This window comes from Prinia subflava, chromosome 1, assembly GCF_021018805.1.
Source record: "Prinia subflava isolate CZ2003 ecotype Zambia chromosome 1, Cam_Psub_1.2, whole genome shotgun sequence".
Classification (NCBI taxonomy): domain Eukaryota; kingdom Metazoa; phylum Chordata; class Aves; order Passeriformes; family Cisticolidae; genus Prinia; species Prinia subflava.
Window position 1 is genome coordinate 139,899,426 of NC_086247.1, and position 23,305 is coordinate 139,922,730.

Genomic DNA, 23,305 nt, shown 5'->3' on the forward strand with positions numbered 1-23,305 from the left:
GCAAACATTAAGCTGGTGATGGATATGAGCTACAACGAAGCTGCAATGGAATGAGGATGGTTTCTGCACCTGTCAGTTGGTAGTCATCACCTGTGCCACTGTGACAGTTTGCCTGGTCATCGTCACACTCATCCACGGGCTTGCCTTCGGAAACGGTAGGGACAGCGGTCGGAGCTGAAACAAAATCCAGTGTTCAGTTAAAACACGTGCCCGAGAACCAGCATGCAGCTGGAAGTAACATCCTGATGAGCAGCATATGCTGTGTCTGAGGATTGAAGCAACTCAGCCTTGCAGGTTGCTTAGTACTTTGGAATGGGGAGTATCTGTTCTGCCTCCTGCACTGAGGCATGACTGAGCTCGAGGGCTGAGCTGAGCCGGGCAGCAAAGACCCAGATTGTCTATTCACTGGCTGATGGGTGTTTGCTGTTCCTATCAAGGAATAGTGAAAGCCTGGCAAGGCAGAATGAGAGTTCTGGAGGGTTGTCTGCAGGGTAGAGACCCCATAATCTTATTGCTCTCCCAAGTCCCAGTGAGTGGGCCTGTGCAGAGGAGCAGGAGGGCTGCATGATCAAAGTGGTAATTCTTCTTCCTTGCTGAAGAAACCTCTCTGCAGAGCACATGTAAGAGAGGAAATGTCTGAGCATGGTTCTAGTAACAGCAGCAGGAAGGCAGTGTGATATGGAATCGCTTTGTGCTGTATGAGGACACATGGAAGGTGTTTCTTTTGTTTTTTTTTGTTGAAGTTATAAATAAATAAGACATCAGTGATATCAGTCCTCCCTCCCGGCCACCTGCCTGCTTCTCACTGGTGATGACTTTCCGGTAGCTGCTGCCTAACCAGTAAAAGTCTGAACTTTCCTATTACAGTTAAAAGCTTCATATTTGTGAAAGATGCCAGAAAACACATAGCCCAGTATCTGCAAAGCACACCACATCTGGAAAACTAGAACACAGAGACCTGGTGCTACGTTTCAGTTTATGTTTCATGCTGCACGTATAGTTCCCTGGCTTAAGATAAGCACTCCTGGAATGTGATCCAGGCTTTTGTCTCTTCTCACTTACTGTTATTTTCATTAGCAATCTTTTTCACTCATTATAGGCTATGCAATAATGTATGCCTTTTGCAGATTTTTCTTTTCCCTTCTACTGCTCTCAGTGTCCACTGGCCACAGAAGATCACATACATTGACTTCTTGGCTTGAAAATGTCAGGAGACGTGGTAGTTTTTGAAGTAGCTATACTATGGGATAAAACATGCTTCTTTAGGACCCTGATCTATGCTTTACAGCTCCAATATATCCCTAGTTAAAGAAAGAGTTCTGTACCTATTATGAATTATGAATGATGAACTTGTTACCCACATTGCTATAAAAACCCCTCTGGGGGATCCCTCTAGCTTTCTACATCCAGTTAAGTTCCTTATCTTGGTCTTTGTGTCCCTGTATAGCCTCAAGCTTGCCTACATCTCTGCCATCATTTCATATATGCCCCCCTGGGATGCTTCAAGCACACAAAACTTGCCCTTGCTAATTATTGCTGGAGAGCTGATTTCTGCTCCTCTTTGTGCCAACCTCCACGCTTCTTTTCTCATCTCAACTCTTTTCTTGCTCAGTAAATCTCAAGTGACTTCATTCATCTCCCTCCTTAAGATGCAATTATACAACATTAAGCATTATTGTGCTTCTCCCACAGGCAAATGGGAATTGACCTCACCTGTCCATGGGTGACCTAGAGGTGAGCATACACCAAAAGTACATCATAGCAGAAAGAAAAAAGTGAAAATATGTGTCCCAGCAGAAAAAAAATTATACTTCCTGTTTCAGTTTGCCTGAAAGCAAAGGCTCCTCCATCTCACTGAGCAATATATTCCTGTAAGGTGGTCCACAGGCCGACTCCTGGGTGGCTGGGTGGCTACAGGAGCCCTGTGCCTCAAGGGCTTTGCCCACAGGTTGTGAGTTTACACAAGGCAGGTGCTGGGTTCTCTTTTTTTCTGAGCAAGTAGCACAATAGTCTGCAGGAACTAAGTATTCCCACAGGAAATGAGGACTTCCTGCGGGAACTAAGAAGTATTTCCAACCTCCCCACTTTCCGGGCCAAGTAAAATCATACTTATTCAATCACTAAACTAAAAAAAACAACACAGAACTCATCAGTTCTCACAGCAAATGCCTCCCACACTTCCCTCTTGGGGAAGAAATGGTGAGAAAGAAATGGAGGTAAAGCAGTTGTTTCCATTCATCTTGGGAGCCTGTTCAGCTGCTTCTATAAGAGGTGTCATATGAAACCCCAAATAATGTGGTTTGTTATTCTGTGTATTTTTAAGCTGTGTGGTTTGTAAGCCTCACCACTGTACCATCATCCACCAGATAAAATTGTTAAATCCACATAGTGTTATCTGTAGTTATCTATGAAGTTAAATAATTATGTTTATATAACAAAAATCAAAGCAGACTTCATGTCACAGTCCAAGGACAAATGTCTAAACTTTGCTTTTCCTGGTCTTTCATCTCATACATACTCTTGCAAAATTAAAGCTTAGTAAAGAACAAAGAGGCCCCCTTTACCCCCCAAAAGTAACACCACTGACACTGCCCAGTCAAGTGATCTTTGGGCACCAGTTTGTGGTGTGACTTTCAGGTCCTTTGAAGGATAGAGGGACACAATTACTATATTTAGTGCAAAGCTCCCTCTGCATTCTCGGAAAACATCTCCTCCAGGGTTGTATCATGGTAACATAAAATTTAAGTTCCTGTCTTTATTCTTTCCTAATAGCTCTATGATACTCAAAAGTATAATCATAAGGCTACTTAAGGGAATGGAAAACCATGTGGAGAATATCACTGTGATTCAACAAAGGAACGGGAAAAAGAATAATAATTGTGCCTTGGGCACATTCAAATGTTGCAGAGAGGAACTGAATAGGCCAAGAATCAGCACTAATGGCAGTCATGGAAGCGAGAGTCCGATGTGCTGCCTGTGCAGGCACAGCAGCCTTCAGCAGCAGATCAAGTGGAGAATGTATTTATGAAAATAATAAAGTGCATTCATTTCTAGCAGAGCAATTACCTTCAAGTTCACAGCCCAGCAGCTCCATTCTCAGCCCCAGTCCCCCGTGCGTGGCTCTCTCGGGGTAGACGCGTATGAATCGTGTCGATACAGGTTCAAAAGTCCGCAGCTCAGGCGTGTCATAGTTGGTGTTGCCTTCAAAAGTCTGCAAAGCATGACAAATGCTACTTGTTAAAAAAAAGAAAAAAGAGAAGAAAGAAAAGTCTATTTTCCACACTCATCTTTTTTCCTTCATTCTCCAGCCTTTGAATTAGGTGAGCAGTAGGCCATATTCTAACGGCTTAATAAGTGTCAGGCATTCCTATCCTAAATGAGAATGGAAAATACATTGTTGAAGCTTCTCGGAAAAGTAATGCATTTCATTTTTCATAAACTCGGTAGCAACCAATCCATCAGGGTCATAACAAGAGCTGAGTGTTTAATGAGACATGTTTTTAAATGACGCTCTGATCTGAGGTTTAACTGGGTGACATTTCCAACACTTCTCAGGGAAAAAAAATGGCTGAGGTGAAGATCCTGTCACCTTTTAAGTGGTTACAATAATAATCCAACTATTCAAGAGAAAATTTCAATCTGATTTCCCCCAGTGACAGAGCTTCACAAGTTGTAGCTATTTCAAAAGGCATAAATTAAACTTCAGGAGCAGTAGCTGCAAGAGTTCTTCCACTGAGCCTGCTATTGAAGAAGAATTAGAAGAAAGAGAAGAAAGCTGCTTCCTGACAAAACTGCAATATAATCCAACAGGCAAGGCAGGTCAGCAAATGTACATTTCAGACAAAAAATCTCTTCTCTGAATTGCACTTTGGGTTCCTCAGACATAATACAATTCTCAATGGCATTTGTTTGATACCTTCAGTTTCTCCTTTTCAGTAATCGTTTGCATATAGAACACATTATAATTTGTACTTATAGCAACACCTCAAGTGCTTCCATGTAGATGATCAGTCCTTAGAAAGAATCAACTGAACAAAGAAATAGTCCTTGGCATGAAAGCTTTATAGCCCAAGATAGGCAAAAGCAGTTATTTTTGCCCTGTTTTATAGCAAAAAATGTCTTCAGAATATCATGTACTGAAGTCTCTAAAGTACAGAACATGAAAATGTATATAACAATGAAGTAACATATTTTCACATTTTCCATGAATTAGTGAAAGTGCAAGACTCTAAAAAACCTCTTTGAACTGCAGTTCAAATTTAAGATTAGAAATGTTACCATAAAATACTTCTAAGATATAGCTGTGAAACCAGAAGCATTCTTGGGGAAGAAAGCACCAGGTACCCTTAGTTTTGGATGAGAGCAAAACCCAACCTGCAATGAACTCCTTCTCTTCATCTGGGGCAGAGAAAACAGAGGAAAAAGCTGGCTGAATTCCCAAGGCAGAAAACCAGCATAGGTAAACCTGATTGCTTCTTGTATTTTCAGTGCAGTCCTAAAAGCCTTCCTTTTGTTTACTGTACACCTCTGCACTATGATCACAATCCTTCTGGCCACTGGTTACAGAGTGCCAGTAGGAAAAACCAATGGTGATGGGAGAGTGTGAACAACTAAACTGAAAATTGTCAACATCAATGCTGCTCCTCCTACTTCCCAGGGAAACTGCACCTCCAAGGTGGCTTCAAGGGGCACTGCTTGACCCAGTGTACTGCCAGTGCTTGGAAGACAGTTGTCACAAATTCATGTGTAGTGGGCCTGTCAGATCTAATTGACATGGAATTACATATTATTATATTTGAATAACAATATAGTGCAAATGATCAGAAAAGCTACTTACTATATGAAAAAGAATGAATGCCATTTTATGTGTAAAAGTAGACAGACACATGTATCCGAGGAATCCTTGCTCCCTTTTTTAATAGTAGTCTTAATAGCAACATATAATAATGAAAACTGATTTATAAAAGACATCACTATGGAGTACTGACACATAGACATTAGGATTCAATAGGCATCTAGAATTACATTGAATCATTGTCCTTTGTAGAGCAGAGCTGCCTGTGATTCAATTTTGACTGTTCATTTAAAACACATACTGATACTCTTTGTGGGAGAGGAGAGAGGAGTGTACAGCAAAACTTCACGTTGTGAGTGTCCTTTATACAAGCTATGTCACAAATTGCTTTACTCCACCACAAAGATAAGGTATAATAAATACTAGTTAAACGAAAGAGGAGCTAAGATGGTGAGCGGAAAAAAATCTGCCTAACATATTTTAAAATCAAAATAAACATTGCTGAAAAATTTTAAAAGGATGCTCCAAATTGCAGGACGTTCTGAAGTTTCTTGTACCAGAAATGATGAGAAGAACTGCAAAAACAACAGCAAAAAACTCCCGCAAAACAACTCATCCTACCCCCATAAAAAGTGGAAGAAGGAAAGAAGTATGAAAGAGAAGGATGACTCTATGGAGTAGGCAAGCCCATGGACAAGAAATACAATTTAGATCTCAAAATGGAGTTCTGCATGGTTATTTGCTGATTTGTGATTTTCACTCCTTTGAGTGCCTGAGCTAAGTTACAGGGGGAAACATTTTGCACACTCAAAACCAGCTGAAATTGGGTCAGTCAAAGAGGAAGGAGTTATGGTAGTCCTTGTGAAAGCAGCCGCAGGCATGAATGACAAGATCATGTTAAGAAACAAGGTGATTTTTCACCCTTTGGACACATTCTGTTGTTATGTTTAGCCTGTCACTGCTCTTTCTTCTCTGAAATGCAGTTGTTTGTTTGTTGAGAGTCACGACTTTAACCAAGTGAAACGATGTGTTTCATTTCATATAGCAGGGCTGTTTCTAATCCACGTTCCTGCTGTGACTCATTATAGCATCCTGTCCCATCCAGCTCTACTTACAGTTAAAAACACTACATTCCAGTATTAACATTTTAAATTCCTCAGGCTCCAAAATCATGAGATTTAGCCTATTCTCTTTAGAGAAGACTTGTGCTTTGGAGTAAAGTTTATTAAACATATTGAATTTTTGGGAAGGACTATAATTATGCCACAAGAGATTTGAATTCCAGCCCTCTCCGTTCCATTAATCTTGAAAGTTAATTTCTGGTGGTGATGAAAGCTGAGGATGGGCTCAGTGCATTAGTTAGCACACTAGTTTTCTTGTCAAACTGCTAACTTCTGACAATGATGGCAAGTGCCTGTATTAGAAAACAGAAAGCCATGCAGCAGACGGCGCGCTGCTTCGAAAGCATATGGCATTATTTTTTTCCCTCGTTGAGCCACAGTGTAGAAGTACATGTCAAAACAACATCTATTTTAGAAAGAAAATGGTAAGATCCCATTGTTGATTTACACTCCCTTCACACTTTATGATGAAGTCAAAACTCATGGTAACAAGAGAAAGGAGATGACTGCAAAGGCTGAATCCGTTTAGTTTTAATCCCCCAAACAAATGATGAAAAGTGAGAAAATGCAGACATATTCAGTGAGATTAAAACAGGAGAGGATGAAGTCCAATATTTACCAAATATGCCTGGAAAAGCTACATCCATGGGCCCACTCAGCTTTTCCTTTAAGGAAACACAGGTTCCTCCAATGGATGAGTCTATACAGCAAAACAGCTTTTACATCTAATTTTCAAACTAACACAGATGAGATATGGAGCAACTCCCAGGATTCCCATCTGCCAAGCACCACAATGATTTGCCTTTTGAGGGCACATTTTGGTATGTGATTCCCTGGTCATCTCAGTACTACAGCATCAATTTGTGAGCAGGGCTGCATGCCTACTCATTTCCTCAAGGAATTGGGCAGGAGGACTAAGAAAGAGTAGTCCTTTTTGAGGCAAAAATGCACTTTGTGAGCAGTGATAGTAAAATGGGATGGAATACTTCAGTGGGATTTGGTGGAAATAAGCTAGACCCCCAGAGCAATTTAGGTCCTGAAATACATACATCCAAAGACAAATCAAAACAGATACATTCCCAGAAACTCTTCTGGGACACAATAATTTTCTTTTCCTTGGAATCTAACCGAGCAATTAATTAGGCCCTCCTCTGGAAATGTCTTCCCAAGCCTCGTCCACGATGCTTCCCTTGTGACAGTACAATAGTATTTCTCACTTGGGATGGGATAACATGACAAAAACTTCATCACTTTCTTCTGGAGGGACTTGGGTCAGATCATTACAGAGAGCCTGTGAAACTCTCAAAGCAATCTACAGGCAGTTGAGAAATACAACAGGTACCCCATTGAGCTGAGTAACACCATTCTCATTCTTTAGCTCTGACAGAAAAGAAGCAAAATAAAAGTAATTCAAACCAATTTGTCTCAAATAAATTTGTTCACTGTCATTTTTAGAGTCTGGCTTTTTAGAGTAGACTTTTAAATATGATTTTGCAGTAAATTGTGGGCCACAGAGGCACTAAGGTTGGCAGGAGTCAAGCCTAAACTAGCTGTTGAATAAGCATAACTTGCTGCCAGAGAGGCAAATGTCCTAAGGCCAGCTCATGCCCTCAGGCATGGGACAGCTCCCACAGCATTCTTTCAGGGCTGCTGCCCTTGGAGTCCTCCTACTTGGCTTCACCCCAGCTGTGTGCCTCTTCTAGGGTCAGATAGACATGTGTAGAAATGTAATGCAAACTTTCTTTTTCAACTCAACTTTTCTTTAGTGCAGAGTTTTCACCCTTACCTTTATCTTTTTCTTGCTGGAATCCATGATCATTTTCCAATCGGATCCATTGTTGCTGTAGCCAATTTTGAATTTTTTCATGAACACTTTGTTTTCTCGGTGCTTGCCCCCTTGGACAATGATGCCCCTCACTATTTTTTCCTCGCCGAGGTCTATCTGAAGCCACTCGTTTGTGTAGGGGTGGGTGGTTGGTGGCAGCGCCCAGCCGGAACGGCTGGTGATGAGACGAGCGTTTTCTGGGATCCAGTTCCGATCCACTTGAGTAGATGCAGTAATCTGAGAGTCAGGAATAAGGCCAGACACCATACCCAGCATCCCAGAACAAGGATAATCTACAGAGAAAAAAAATCCAAATAAATTAAATAGTTACTCCCAACAAGCGTCAAAACAGAAACAGGACAAGTCAGTCAATTCAACTACCATAACTAATTACTTATTTATTTCTTATATTCAAAATAATCTATTTGATTTTTATATAATTTTCATTTGTTCAAACTTGCACTTCCTAGTTTTAGCAGGAAGTACCAAAATACCACAAGTATTTTTGGCTTGGTGGGAACCAAAAGGATCAGAAAACCCTATTCTATTCTTGTTTTCTATTCTTCTTGCTAAGGCAAGGAGTGCAGGGCCCCCTGAATTTGTGAATATTTCCTCACTGAAAACTCCCCAAACCAGCCAAAACCTGGTTGCAGATTACCTAATTTTGGTGACATTGGAAATGGAAATCTTCGTACATTAAAATATAATTTATTGTTGCACTTGAGATTTTCCTAGTGCATTTCTTTCATCTCTCAGACCTTTTCAGGTGACACAAAAGCTATATGATTGTTTCTTTTATGATCCTAGATAAAAATAAATTAGAAGTACCTTCTAACAAGGAATGAAGGATTCTAATATAGAATGTAACAGTAGTTCTGATTACTTACATCTAATCTGAAAAGATTTCATAGAATGATTTGGAATTCTCTAACAAAGTAATCAGCAATCTTATTTTCCTGCTGTATGGAAACCAGTTCTAAGAAACATTTTCAAGACTAAAGAAACACCTTAAGAGAAAAGAACATATTCCTAGAACTATTAAAAAATTAGTGGCTTTGAACTGTATTAAGTGCTAAAAAATGTGCTAGAAAAATCAGCTTTCTAAAGTCTAATAAATCATTAACATTTTCTTTTCAACTGTAAGCTGTATTTTTACTTTACAGATAAAGGCATTTCCACTGTGTAGAAATTATAGAAAACTTAAAACAGTAAAAAACATATTTCTAAAAAATTTTTGACAGGTAACTGTGTGATATAAAGGAATTACGTTACAATACTGATCATGACTGGGAACTTGACTACAAACACCATTACTTGCACAGGCTTCAGATCTAAGTGTTTGTACCTTGCAAACCACTTAAAACTAGTCATGTATGTTTGTTCCTTGAGAAACCTGCTGAGAACCTATGAATAGCAGACATAAGAGAGAGGAACTGGAGGGAAAAATAAGGGGGAATTTGCGAAATATCTGTGTATCTCAGGAATTTTGCATGAAGCTGTGAAATGATTGCAATAAAGCTAATTAAAACTAAAATATAGCATCAGAAAACTATTCAGATAACACTGGATCTTTGGGTTGTGGTGTTTTATTGTCTTTTTTCTAACATTTCTACATTCAGGTGGTGGTGAAAATCATGACCTTGAATTTTACTCATAAAAAATAAATCCCACAGCACAGACACAATACATTCCCCTGATTTTATAATCTTTCCCAAGACCTACCTGTTATCTTGCAGCCATACACTTCAAATCTCAGTGAAACTCCATTTTCCCAAGACACAGGTCTAATTCTCACAAACCGTGTTAAAACTGGCTTGGCAAAAGATCTGTAAACAACATCAGTGGGATTGCTATTCCCTTGAAACACCTTTGTGTGGAAAGAAAAAGGATATATTTGTTAAGCCTTCTCTTAAATGGTGTTTGCAATTCTGTGTTTTACAGATAGTTGTGATATGAGGTCTAACATGGGTTGGTTGTGGGGGCTAAGACAAAAGACTTCCGTGGGAAACAATTTCATTAATCTCCTAACACGATTTTTGCAGACAGGTTTGCTTTCCTTTGGGAGGAAAAGTGATGATGCAAGGTGTTCAATGATACTAAAAAAGTTGTTCTTAATGCCCAGATCTACATGCAGGAATTACAAACACTGGTCTTTGTCACCCAACGACTTCTGTGTCCTGGAAGAATCCCCCAATGCCCCACTAGAGCAGTTTTATTTCTTGTACACTCACAGAATGATGCTGAAAGCTACAGAATCTCAGGCTCAAATTAAAGATTCAATTAGACCATGTGAAAATCCTATATGGAGTTATGATAACAAATATTATTTTGCTGACCTTGGGTTTAAGATTTTTAAGGTGTAGGGTGCAAACTTTGCTTTGTTAACCTCCTGTTTTCAAATCCTTTTCAACAAGTTCTCAGAATTTCTTTCTCCTTGCATATTGAGATTGAAGTCTATTTAAAATCTGTGTAGCAGGCTCCAAGATTGTCCCTGCATCCCCCAAGGCTGGCAGTCAAATTAGATGAACAATGAGACTTCCACCAGAAGCACATGATTGTGCTGTGCTTTCATGTTGAGGATCCTGCAGACACACTCCTTCCTAGCCCAGCTGAAACCTTGCAATGTTCCAGTCCAAAGAAGGTGATTCAGCTTCCTGCTTCTTCCTCACGTAGAGGGGACCAATTTCCTGTTGTTTTCCATGGATGCAGACCCTTCTCCTTTTATGGGAGAGTGTCCCATTTCTTACACACACTGTCCTACTTTCCTGTTTGCTCCTTACAGTAGCTGCATTAATTTGGAGGCCAATGGCACACAGCTGCCAACTCATAAAGCTCAGTTACACCTCAAGTAATTTAAGATAAGAGTTTCATATTTAGTAAGAGATTTTTACTAACTGCATTTCTTTCCAGCAACTTTTTTTTCTTTTCCTGTGAGGACCTGCTATAGTTTTCTCAATGTTTGCATCCAACAGAGGAGTCTTTTCTCAAAAGTACACAGATTCTTATATGTAGTTAGTTCAACACTGGTGTATGACTGCCTTGAGACCTGCAGCTGCAAACTTTTAATTTGAATTTAAATATCTGGGATGAAGACTGCTGCATGCGTTTTTCTTGTCTTGATCAACAGAAAAAGACTCCCATTTTAGAAAATTGATTTTTTTTAATGAACCCTTTGTACAAATGACACAGGTTTAGGAAATGTTCTCACTAATTAAGGACAGCATGTGCAAGAGGAACTCATGTAAAATACACTCTTGGAGAGTTTACAAATTGAAGCTGGTAATGAAAATCAGGCATGGTCTGATTTTGAAAGAAGCATTTGTTCAGATTACAGAATCCAGAGCCAGGAAACCCTGTGTCTCATACCAGCCACGGTGCTGGCCCCTCTTGTGACTTTGGGCAAGTCAGTCACTGTATCTTTATATACATCACTGTACAGTGCCCACATTGTGTCATTTGACTTCCAGAACTTCCAGTAAAACCAGGATAATACGTGTCAGAGAGAAGCTTTAAGTATTAATTTTTTATTGTTTTCCAAAGTGCTTCTAAAAAGCAAGGTGTGTTTGTTAAACACTGCTACCATGTTGATTAGATAAATGCAGTGGACTTGGCATAGCATTTACAGATGAGTCAGGGACAAACCAGTAACCAAATATTTAGAGCTAGATAGGGTTACACTGATAGAGTTTGATATTGCACAGCTCTTCTCTGTCTTTACAGAAGGGTCACAAAAAAGCTGTTTTGAAGGGAGGTACCACAAAACTTTCCCAATTGCATCAGTCCCTGGCAGCCTCTCGGGATGCTGCTCTCAGGCACATCCTGAGCAAGGTGGGAAGGGAGGCACAGCCTCACTGGGGCTATCCATGTGAGAGCTGGAGCAGAACTGACTTCTCAGTAATGAGCTTTATGCTCACGGTAGCGGGTAATGACAATTTTCCTTATGAGTGTCTGAAGCTGTTTCATTGGGAGGTCACAGAGAGCAAATCTGCTGATAAATGGAAAGGTGATAAAAATCTATAAGGATGGAAAGATGTGCCTAATCATCTGTCTGCATGACCCCCATCACTGAGATACTTGGAAGTCTGACAAACCACTAATCACTTGCCAGCAGTCCTGCATGGCCGTGCACAGGGAGCTGAGGCACTGACACATTGCATATCCAGAGCTCCACTGCACAGAACAGACAGACCCATTTCTTGAAAAGTTCTGCGTAATGTTTTTCTCAAGGTCACATAGAAAATCTCTGAGAAACAGGGAAACAGCAGAACAGACCAGGAAAAAGACACAAAATTACTCAGATTATGGTGAGTTCAATAGCTAGGGCATCACCTTACACCATTTTCAGCTGCTCTAGGCTTTGCATAAACAATTTCTGTGGCTCATTACTACTGAGACATAAGCTGGCTTTTGGATTTGGGAAATAGTTGGTGCTGATCAATCTGACTAAACCTTATTCCTCTTTTTTAAGCAGATGACAGCAACTAAATAGTTCAACAGACTATTTCTCAGCTGAAGAGAGATAAAAAAGGAAAAAAAAATACTTACAACAGGTTTGTTTCCCTCCTTCAGTGTAATCCAGTCCTCTCCATTGGAGCTGACATCTACACGATATGTTTTCAGATAATATTCTTTCTTGGTTTCTTTTGAGATGGCTCCTTGGGTCCCAATTCCAGAAACAAAGCGGAGAAGGCCCAAGTCTACCTGTGGTAGAGAATAATTTGGAATGTAAGGACAACCAATTCAGAGCATAACAACACTGCAGCAGTGGCACCTTCTCTACCTCACCCTGTTTTACAAAAATAATAAGGATTTTCTATAAAGCAAACTGCAAAATATTGTTGACAATAACATAGACATAATCTCCTTTGTGAACAGTGTCATCACAGAAGACTGGAAATTTTGCCTAATTAGCCAGGAATGTTATTCACATGCCAGAGAATTCCCTTTCTTCTGTGAGGGAGGAACCAGAGATACCATCAGTGCAAGTGGGGACCACCAGTCTGCAGAGGGGTTACTAGAGAAATTCTCCAAGGACCAGTCTGCTGAACAATCTTACTTAATACGTTCATTAAGCACTTGCATAGATGTTAATGAAATTCCTTAAGGACCCCAAGCTGCAAGGTGTTGCCAACACAGAGGACCTCATGCAGTGAGTAACCCTTGGGGCTGTGGCAGTAGAAATGAGATGGAATTTACTGGGATAATGTCAAAGTCGTGCACTTAGGGAATGATAACAAGAACGCTGCTAAAACCCAGATCATCACTTGCAAATAGAACAGAAGAAAAAAATCTCAATATATATTAGTTGGTCACAAGATAATTACAAATCACTGTGTGATTTCGTTGGGAAAAAGGCAAATTATTTGCTAGTACTGTATGATGTATTTGAGGAAAACAGAAAGAGGCATTAGCTCAAGTGCAGTAATTCTGTCCCAACTGTCAAGTGCCACAAACTTCTATCCTTAGAAAACAATGTCATTTTGACACTGGAGAAATGTACATGAATGTGTGTTAGCAGTCATCTCTCTTCTTCACTCTTCTCTCTCTTTCTCCTGTCATGGAAGCACATTGTCCATTACAAATGGACAAGTGATTTAGGTTAACCTTGCTCTCCCTGTTATTTATTTTTCATTCAAGTCTTTTCCTTATCTAGGTCATCATGTGGCATCAAAGAAGTACCAACATATTTGGGACAATGATGTGGAGTGCAGGAATACAGCTACTCCAGTAGCTGGATACTCAGTGCTGCTGGCAAAACCCTCTTACCCCAGTGCACAAGTCCAGCTGCCAAATAGCTGAAACACACAAAACTCTCTCATGGTCGGGTTGGTGACCACAGTTTTGAAACCTCTGCCATTTCTTATGGCCTTTTTTTAGCCATAACAAAAAACTGATTAAAATCAAATTCTTCACCCCCTTTCTTCTCAGCTAGAACCTTCTCTTTGTTTCCTAAAAAAGGTAATTTAATTTCAGTATAAAATGACACTATTCACAAAATATTAATCAGTGTAATTTACTCTCCTAACTTCAGTTGTCCAGAATTTAGTAGGCTAATAATGGGTTGAATTAACCCTTCTCAAGTGAATGGCCCCATGAATGTCCCAGGCTTTTTCACTGTTTCCAAAGTATGTAGGATGCAGAATGTATATGTCCCGTGTCCCACGGGCATCCTTTTTCCTGGATGGATGTCATATATCCAAAGGCGCTGGAGCAGTTAAATCAGCATGCTCTGCATTCTCTCTCAAAAGGCTGAAGGAAGTGCTATTGAGGACAGTGTCTGCTCTCTCAGTGCCCATGTCATATGGAAGGCATTTTGGAGTGCTCCAACACAAGAATAGCAGCCTTGTGTGTGACAGATAGAACTGGCTTTCAGGGCAAAGCCCCTGCCCCGGTTTCTAAGACTCATAAAGTCTATATGTAACATTTTAGCCCTTGTCTTTAGGGATGAAATACTGCAACATTTTAGTTTTGTGTGATAAAAAAATCAGTCTTAAAAAAAAAAAAAAATCCCAGCACCACCTCACAAAAACAATCAAGTGATTTAAAGTAACTGGAGAGTCTCAGATGTTAGATTGTTGCAATCTGAAAGTTAATGGGGGAATCTGGGCATCATTGCTCTGAGCAATCTCAGCTTAACTTCAAATGCTCTCCAAGCTGTACTCTGCTGATTGTAAAGTGTGCTGCACTGAGTTATGTCCAATACCACATTCACTTCCAGGCTGAAGTGCACTTGAAAATCTGGAAGTCTGAGGGAGCGCAGAGCTAAGTTATTTAAATGATCTGCTTCTCTTACAATTTGAAACAGCTCTTCAGTTTTGAAATGATTAGGGTCCCAAGCCTGTACCATTCCAACTGATTTGAAATTATTCTAGTAGAGGCTTTTTAATATACAGTAAGTACTTCATTGTGAATAAAGTCAAGCAATGGCCTACTACAAGAGTTCTAGGTATTTGAAGCCAAGCTAAAATGTAACATTGGTGGCTTAGGAGATTCGATTATTTGATGCCTGACTTAACAATTGCTACCAATCACTGACCATTCAGACCTTAGGGTTGTCCTGTCAAAAAACTTCAGGCCCCCAAATTTTGCTTGGTCCCCAGTTCTGGGATTCAATACACCTTTTTAACTCCAGGGCACTGAATCTCCTACAACATCCATCTTACTGCCCAGGATTAAGTCCCAAACACACAATGGATATAGGCATGTACTTTCATGCCTAAAACCTGGCAGAACTCTCTCACAGGGAGAGAGGGAGACTCTAAGAGGACTTCTGATTTATTGCCTATAAGTAAGGAAGGAAAGGCAACTTCACTGGCACTCCTGGCTCCAGTAACTGAGAAAGACATTACTGGAGGAAGAAGAGCCCTTTGTTAGGAAGCACATCTCTTCACATAGATCTGCTCTCTCTCCAGGTCAGCAAATCTTTATGTGCTCTTGAAAACTGGAACTGCAGCAATAGTCCTCTCCTGGAGTGCCCGGAGTCTGACAGCTCGAGTGTTCAGCACAGCTTTAAACCCCTTGCAAAAGCAAGCTGTGACCCCAGACCTGCTGCATGCCAGAGGCTGTTTGCTCACAAGCTGAGAGAGGAAAGAAGGATAACATTTCTCCATCAGTGTTTTGTGAGAAAGAAGCAGTGCAAACAAGAAAGGTGAGATTAAACAACAGAGAAGCAGAAGGGTCTCCTGGAATTTAAGTGCTGACTCAGTGTCAGGGAAAATGTCCAGGGGAGAGGCAGGGTTTAAGGCATTTACTTCCTTTTGACAGTTCTTTGCAGTGGCATCCAGAGGGGAACTGCTCCCCTCCAGGTGCATGCAAATAGAATTGCAACACTGAGCACCCCTCTGTGGTGCCTAAGGATGTTTGTAAATTAAGCCCTAAATGTAGCAATCTTCTCTAAGTAAGGTGATAGAAATGAATTATGTAGAAGACTACCTTGGAAACCATATGACCCTTTTTAATGGGCTGTTAAGCTCCCCCTCATTAATCACTTTGTGATGTATTTTGTTTTTATTCCAAAGTTTTTTGAAACTTAGCTTTCTATAAAATGCAAAAAGTTGTCCATAAAACACAGATTCTAAATGTCACTGAGACTGTTCAGAACTGAAGTTCAACTATATCAGTTGCTGGTAACAACTGGAACTTGAAGGAACCAAAGTGTAGCTGTGATAAGACACAGCTCTTCTCTATTTTTCCCAGAGGAATCAGTGCAGAGGGTAATAGCTCTGGAACAGCTGTGTCACCACATAGGAATTCCTTTGCATCTTGAAGGCTTATGTCTGCAGAGTCCATCTCTCTGTATAAGTTCCAGTTAACACAGTATGTCCTCTCCAAAGTCTCCAAGTGTTAACATGACCAGAGGTAAACCATTTTTCTCAGATGCAGGCTACTCCAGCTATGATTGTAATATAAGTCTTTAATAACTAGCTTTTTGTTTTGGCCTTCTTGGTCCTTTTTGTTTCAAGAACTTGTGTTTCATGTTAGAGTGACTGTGAAGAGATGTGGTGTTGAAATACAGTACTTTTGAAGATGAACATCAAATGCATTTCCCTGCAATTATTTGACATTTAACATTCTGCACATATGATAAACAAACATCTGGTATTTATTTTAAAAAATGCAAGCGATTTTGTAAGTTATTGCAAGCCTTATGGCTGTGATCTGAGATAGGCAGCTGTCTCCAAACCTGAAATCTTCACATTTTATTTCCATGACCAGAGTTTCAGCTTTGACTAAGGGCATCATGTTTCAAGTTCTTTTTTTTTCCAAATTTTCACTTTCATTCAGAGCAAGAAGCATATCTCTCTTGGAAAATGATGCCTAAGGGCCTTATCCAAAAACATAGCCTTTGATAGTTGCCTGTGCTGCAATGTGAAGATCTTTACTTGAAAGTGCAATTCTGGGAGCAGACTTGCCTATAGGAATGGGCCTCTAACTTACAAAAAATGAGGAGCATCTCAAGTGTGTATTTTTTTTTCCAGGAGAGACATGTTCATGTTTTTTTTTTTCAAAAAGCCTCACTTGTTCCTATTTCTAAAATCAATTTATTTCCTACAGAAGCATATTGCAAGGCACTAGATGTTTCTGCATATGAATTACTTCCTCTCTGTTTATTCTGCAATATCTCCTAACATCCAGGAGAAATATTCTTATTGCTGTATTACTGTCTCCAAAAAATGCAGGTGCGTGACACATTTCTAAGACAAAGATATGCAAGGGTGGCATATGCATTTTATTTGAGGCCAGTTAACGAGAAGGAAAAAAATAACATTTAGCTCTGCACAATGCATCACAGAGCAAATCTGAGCAAACTGCTGAATAAAGAACGACACGGCTTGAAATGGATATTGCTGCTTCCTGTTGTCATACATAACTAGGCTGTAGTATGGAAGACCTTATCTTCAGAATGAAAATCTGCCTTGTTAAATAAAATACAGTCATTGAGGGAGCTGTAGCAGGGGAGCATTTTGCCAGCTTTTAACACTCCTACTGTAGGTCTGTTCAACAGCCTGAGAAAATAAAGCACTGAGTGCTGCAGTTTGATTAACAACAGGAAGCTTTTTGTTGTGGGCATCTCTTGTGGCTTGAGAAGCTGTACAATCCATCACTTGACACAACATACCAAAGCAAATATTTTTAGAGAACCGTGTCATTTCCCTAGATAGCATACAGTGCTCGGAGCCAGATTAACTGTTGTGATGCTTCACTGTTCTGTCAAACATTTAATTAGGCAGGAGTTGATCTATTTTCTTAACACTGCTGTTGATTTGGCCAATCATGCTTTCTCATGAGGTATATACAACTATTACTTAATTTCTTAGATTGTAATGCTAAATAAAAATGGGACAAGCTCCAGTAGAAATTCTGAAAATAGTTTAATTAATTTGGTTGGAAAATTACTTCCAAAAGTCTTCATTCTTGAAATGAGGAGTCATTACAAGAGCACAACTCCTTGATTAATGACAGGCTGTAAATATTCATCCTGGATTTAAGTGAAAAGAGTTAAGCCTGTAAACTATCTCAAATCTTTGTGCAAAACTCTCAGTGATACTTGTGGTAGCTCCATGAAGTGGGGAGAAAATATTGCTGTTATGAAGATCTCTCCTGAGTCACTGAAGTCTTTCTCATTGACCTTGACAGCAACATCCTGAAAGCCCCAAAAGGGAAAGCAGCTAATCTCATGCTCAACTTGTAGTCTGTGCCTAACAACTGTCCCCAGTCAGCGTTTCACTGAACTGATGCTTATGTGACTTGGCAAAAATGAGGAAGCATGGAAGAAGAGATGAGCAAACATTCAAGCCAAAGACATAGGAATTCTTGGCAGCAAAAGGGAAATGAACCTTTCTTTAGCAGTTGAAATATATATTCCTCACAATCTTCACCTTCTGCTCAAATCCCTTTCTGCTGAGGAAAAAAAGGTAAGTGTAAAGATTCCCCCAATTGAAAACAAAGAATAGACTCAAAAGATGCTATCAAGTTCAGCTATTGATGCTGGGGTCACAGGATTGAGTGCAGTAACTTCTCTCAGAAGCAGACCAGCCAGTTTATATAGGAGAAAATTTAGGATAATGGATAAAAAGTATGACTGATAAACATAAGAGAACCTCAGTCTTCATTATGAGGCCAGTTCAAGAAGGAAAAGATGCAGAAAGCATAAGAAAAATGAAATCCAGAAACAATAAGGAAAGAAGAAAAGACAAGAAAAGAATAAAAGAAAAAGCTTCTGTGTTTCTGACAGAGAAAAGATAATGCCTGTGTGGGCTGTGTTGCATCTGGATTCATGGCACATTCTCCCACTCTTATGTTAATTTTTTTTTGCATAAATCAGAAGCAACTAATTAAAAAAGAAATATTTAATTCTGACATGTTCTTTGAACTGGTGTTCCATCTGGTTCTGTTTGAATAGTAAAATCTGCTGTAGTCATAAAAATTGGCAAGCAGCACTCTGGTAAAGAGAAACAAAAGAGACTCAGTACAGCAGGTTAATACACTAGCATTTTAACTGGAGACATTTCCAGAATCCAGCAAAGCAAATCGCTCCAGTATGGGAACTATAAAGACCAAATGTGAAAGAGAAATGCTGCCGGGGGCCGGGAGGGGCAGTGCCACCAGCACAGGAGCCCTGAGTGTCCCTGTGAGTCCTTGCAGGAGCTGGCTCACAGGCCAGGGCAGGGCTGTGCTCCCCGGGGCGCGGCTGCAGGGGTGACACGCAGGGACAGGGAGCCATCCCCTGCACTCATTTGGGAGCTCCATCTCCCACACTCGTGTGGGGCTTTGAGGCAATGCCAGCGCTATTCAGGAGACTCAGAAAATACCTTTTTCCTAATTTATTTTTCTCACTTGAGCACTATTTAAAACCTGAACACCAAGATACAATAAACTCTGATAACAAAGGGAGGAAAATGTAATCGTATTGGGTTTTCTACAGACTTTGGGATCTAAGCAATCAGCATCTTATGCCATTCAAATCCTCTCTGTAGCAATGGAGAGAAAGGCTGATTAACTCCCAGTGCTTTAGAAAAAGATTGTTTTACATCTTGCAGGAACATATCTTGCTGTGAAATATTACTTCTTTAAAATGAAAACCTTTGCTTCAGCACTACATTAACTTGCAAATGGATAACCTAAGACATGTACAATGACTTGGTCAAAAAAAAGGAGGAGTGTGAATGGCCCCTTTCTCCAGCTAAGATACTTAGGAACCCTTGCTGAGCAATAAATGAGTCAGGAACGTAATACTTTTAATTAACGTTTTCTGAATACTTATTTGTAATTTACATTTAATTTTAAACCTGAGCTTAATCCTCTGATCTGGAATGAAGACAACTATTTAGTGCAGTTTGAATGTGACCTTCCCTGGTTTGTGTTAGAAACTATAGAAAAGGGAAACTCTATAGCAATACTTGCAGAGCCACTCTTTTGTGAGAGAAGGACATAATTGTAGGACTTTCTTTCCCCTAAATGTACTGAGCAACTAATGCACAAATGGGAAACAAGTAATCCAAAGCTTCTCTCTCAGACTTCTTCACATGTGAATAACCAGACTTTGGGTGGAAAAAACGGAATTTTGCCTCTATTAAGTTCATTTGGTTTTTTTGTGCCAGCTGCTGCCCTATCAAAATCAGGAGGTACAGGCAGAAGGGCTAGATTTATATAATTGTGGTATTTTCAGTATAAGTACAATATAACATATGTAAACACACAGTAATAACTTCTCCTTCCTGTTTTACAGCATACCTATGCTAATGGTAGGAAGCTGCTAAGCAAGGGATGATATATTGTGCAAAATAAAACCTCTCCTGTCTCAGACAGCACACCTTGATGGCATAGATAGATCTGACTGTGCAATCACTGTGTTCAGCACCAGTCCCACTGAAATAACTGGAATTTACTACACTCAGATATTTTTGAGAGTTCAGGCTTTGGGTTTTCTATAAAAAAATCACAGCAAAATGAAGAAAAAGTGCCAGTGTCTGTGATATAATACTTTTTAAGCCTAATTTCACTGGAATAGGTGTACAACTTGTGTCACATGGAAATACATGTATATTCTTTTGATCAGCTTTCTCATCTCGGAAAATCAGCACAGTCTCTTTAAATCAGTCATTCATCCACAGGAGTCTGCATTCATTTATTCTCTGTTAAATGGAACTGTCAGTTTTGTTGCACCAAAATTCGATTTTCTATTTCATACACATTGTATATGATGATTTTAATTTACTGCTGGGTCACCAAGCAAGTCACTGCTTTTTTAAAAATATGAGTTTTTGCTACCTTCTAGAAAAATATCAGGTAGCTGCAGCTAGTGTGGTGAGGGTGCTGTAAATGTATGGTGAAAAATGAGAGACAGACTGCACATACAAAGATTATTTCACTTTTCTGGTATGTTCCTCACAGCTCTGAGGAAATGAACACATGTAGATGAAATACTTCTGAGGCTGTGATTTGGAAGACACACTGCTGAGAGTGGTGCTCTTGTCCTGTGCTGGAGGAGGAAGGGGGACAGCAGAAGGGGTGGCACAGGTCACTGACTACCAAGACAACTTCCCCTAAGTGCTGAAGCAAACCAGGGGGACTGGCTGCCTCCAGCTCTGTCCTTCCCTCAGCAAAGCATGCTCAAAATTCAGGCAGGAGGATTTTATTTCCAGGGTTTCTTTGGCCAGATAATGGTGCCTGGTTTTTGTACCCTCACTCTACCTATCTAAAAGTTACTCTATCTGCAGTTATGTAAAGAGAAAAGCTATTGATTTTTAAGTACTGTGGCTTTCAAAAATAAACACAGGATGTATTTTCTTAGTTAAGCATGTCATGAAAGGGGGGAACCCTACTATGGACAGGTAATTTTTAAGGCCTGATAAGAACATTTAAAAACCTGTTCTGTGCTATGTTAACCCTTCAGTCCAGAGCCTGAAGTTAATAGTTTTTGCATTGGAGAAGAACTTGCTCCTGTGTCTGTTATGGCTGAAAGCCACTTTAGTCTTTAGTACAATAATCTGTAACCTAAACACAACCAGTTAAAATAGACCCTGGTCTGATATATAATAAGACAGATTGATCCTTTCCTTGTCTTCAAGAGGATCAACACCAGAAATGAGTTTAGCCTGAAGTGTTCAACACAAAATGCTGCAATGAAGAGAAAGACCAGACTACACAGGTACAGCTGGTTGGTGAAGTTACGTGTAAACAGTACTTCCCTGATGAGAAGCCAGTTGTGCCTGGAAACAGAGGAACCAAATCTCAGCTTAATGTTTGGTCAACTGCATTTTCTCTGCTAGAAGCTTTTGTTTACCAGTCAGCTTTGGAGGTTATTCTGGTGCCTTTTTAAAGACTTTTTTGAAACCGTAAATGAAAACATTAGAGGCACAGACAAAATGAAATTAAGTGTTTCCTTTTTGAAAGATACTTTTTTTTCTCTTTTTTTCTGTGGAGGGAAGAAGACAAATTGCTTTCTGAAGGGCAGGTATTTACCACTTGGAAGAAATCTCATTTATCCTTCCACTCTACCTATTTTGCTACTGCTGTGAAAATGTCACCTAATGGGCAGAACAGAATTGAACTGGGACAGAAAAGCAGGATGACACAAGGACAGGGGAGCTAAATAATAGCTCAGCAAGAGAAAATCTGGAGCATGGATGCTGGGATGGGGAAAGGCCCATAGGACTCATGAACTCTACAGCTTCATACTACTGTGCAGGTGTGGAAAGAGTGAATAAAAATGCATAATTATCTCTTAAAGCACTCAGCAGCACAGCTCTCATCTCCAGCCCAGGGTTGGCCCCGTGAGAACAGAGACCTTTAGCTCAGTAATAACTCTGCTTATTACAGCACACCTCAGCTGTGCGCTCCCACCCCAGGCTCTGTTTCCAGCCACTGCCCTTGGTCACTTAACTTCTAGCCTTGAGCTTTGCCTCACCCTCGGGCTGACACCTGCCTAGTCTCGTAGATTAATTTATTTCTGCCAGACTCAGAAAAATCTCCCTCTGAGATACCTTCCTTCACATCTGCAGAAGGTCCTGGCTGCAGTGTTGCTTAAGATTTGTTGCTTGGTACCGGGGCAAGGCTGCCTCAGCCCCCACAGGGTCTGCAAACCATCTGGGAGAGAGCTCCCCTGCCCAGCAGAGGGGCACAAAACACTGATTTCTTGGCATGCTGGCAGCTTAAAACCTAGCAAACTATAACAAATATTTTGAGTCAATCCAAACTGGTGAACCTGGTGAATGGAAAAATAAAAACAAAAACAAACAAGAGAGAAGAACCACTTTGTACAGACTAGGTGGATTTAATTTCTGTGAAATAAAGAAGAACAAGATGTGATTAAAAAAAAATACCAAAACCAAAACGAAATAAGCCTGTGGTGGTTAGTTTAAAACTAGTTTCAGTTTTGATTTAAGGATTTCAATTTCTTTGCCCCCTAGAACCAACTAGTGAAAGTGAGATAAATTTATAAAATTATTTTTAATAGTTGCTGAATCAGTGCTTTTGGTGGACACATTTTTAATTTGCTATCTCAGCTCTAAAGGGCCATCTGTCTTGCAGCCATTGAGGGGAAGTAGGGCTGGACTGGGAAGTGGATGCATAGGTAATTACAGAGCTACATACAAACTACTCAGATCTCTGCATAATGGATCCTCTGAAAAAACTGGAACTATTATAATGATTAGGCTGGCAGTGGAGGCTTGGAGGGGCTCTGCTTCTGCTGCTCCTCCATATGCTGCACTCAGGATTGCTTGAAGCCACACAGGACTCCCCTCTGTATTAGGCCTGATGTTGAAACATGTCAGAGGGAGGTAGAGAGGATTTTCTTCTAAACTGCATTTTGCACCTGCACTTCTGGAGCAATAAGGCTGCCAATGGTTTTGCACAATTCTCTGAGCATCTCTTCAGCCTCCCCGGCGTGATAAATCTATGGCTGGGAACTTTCTGGTACTAAAATAGCTCTTAAAGCACTTTGAATAATCAAAAAACCTTCATACTTTGTACGGCCCTTTTATTTCTCCCTCTCCCTCTAGTCTAATTTCAGTACTTGCCTTTGTGAAACTCTACCATTTATTCCCATGTCACAGTAAA

At 40.1% G+C, this 23,305-nt stretch overlaps 1 protein-coding gene across 1 annotated transcript in view; it reads right to left on the minus strand.

Moving 5' to 3' along the window:
• Positions 1–23,305, minus strand: part of NRP1 (neuropilin 1) — a 113,699-nt gene that overhangs the window by 21,331 nt on the left and 69,063 nt on the right. The window contains 5 exon segments of the mRNA XM_063414993.1: positions 70–174; positions 3,067–3,211; positions 7,703–8,034; positions 9,464–9,608; positions 12,287–12,442. Of these exon segments, the coding sequence (XP_063271063.1) occupies positions 70–174; positions 3,067–3,211; positions 7,703–8,034; positions 9,464–9,608; positions 12,287–12,442 (883 nt within the window).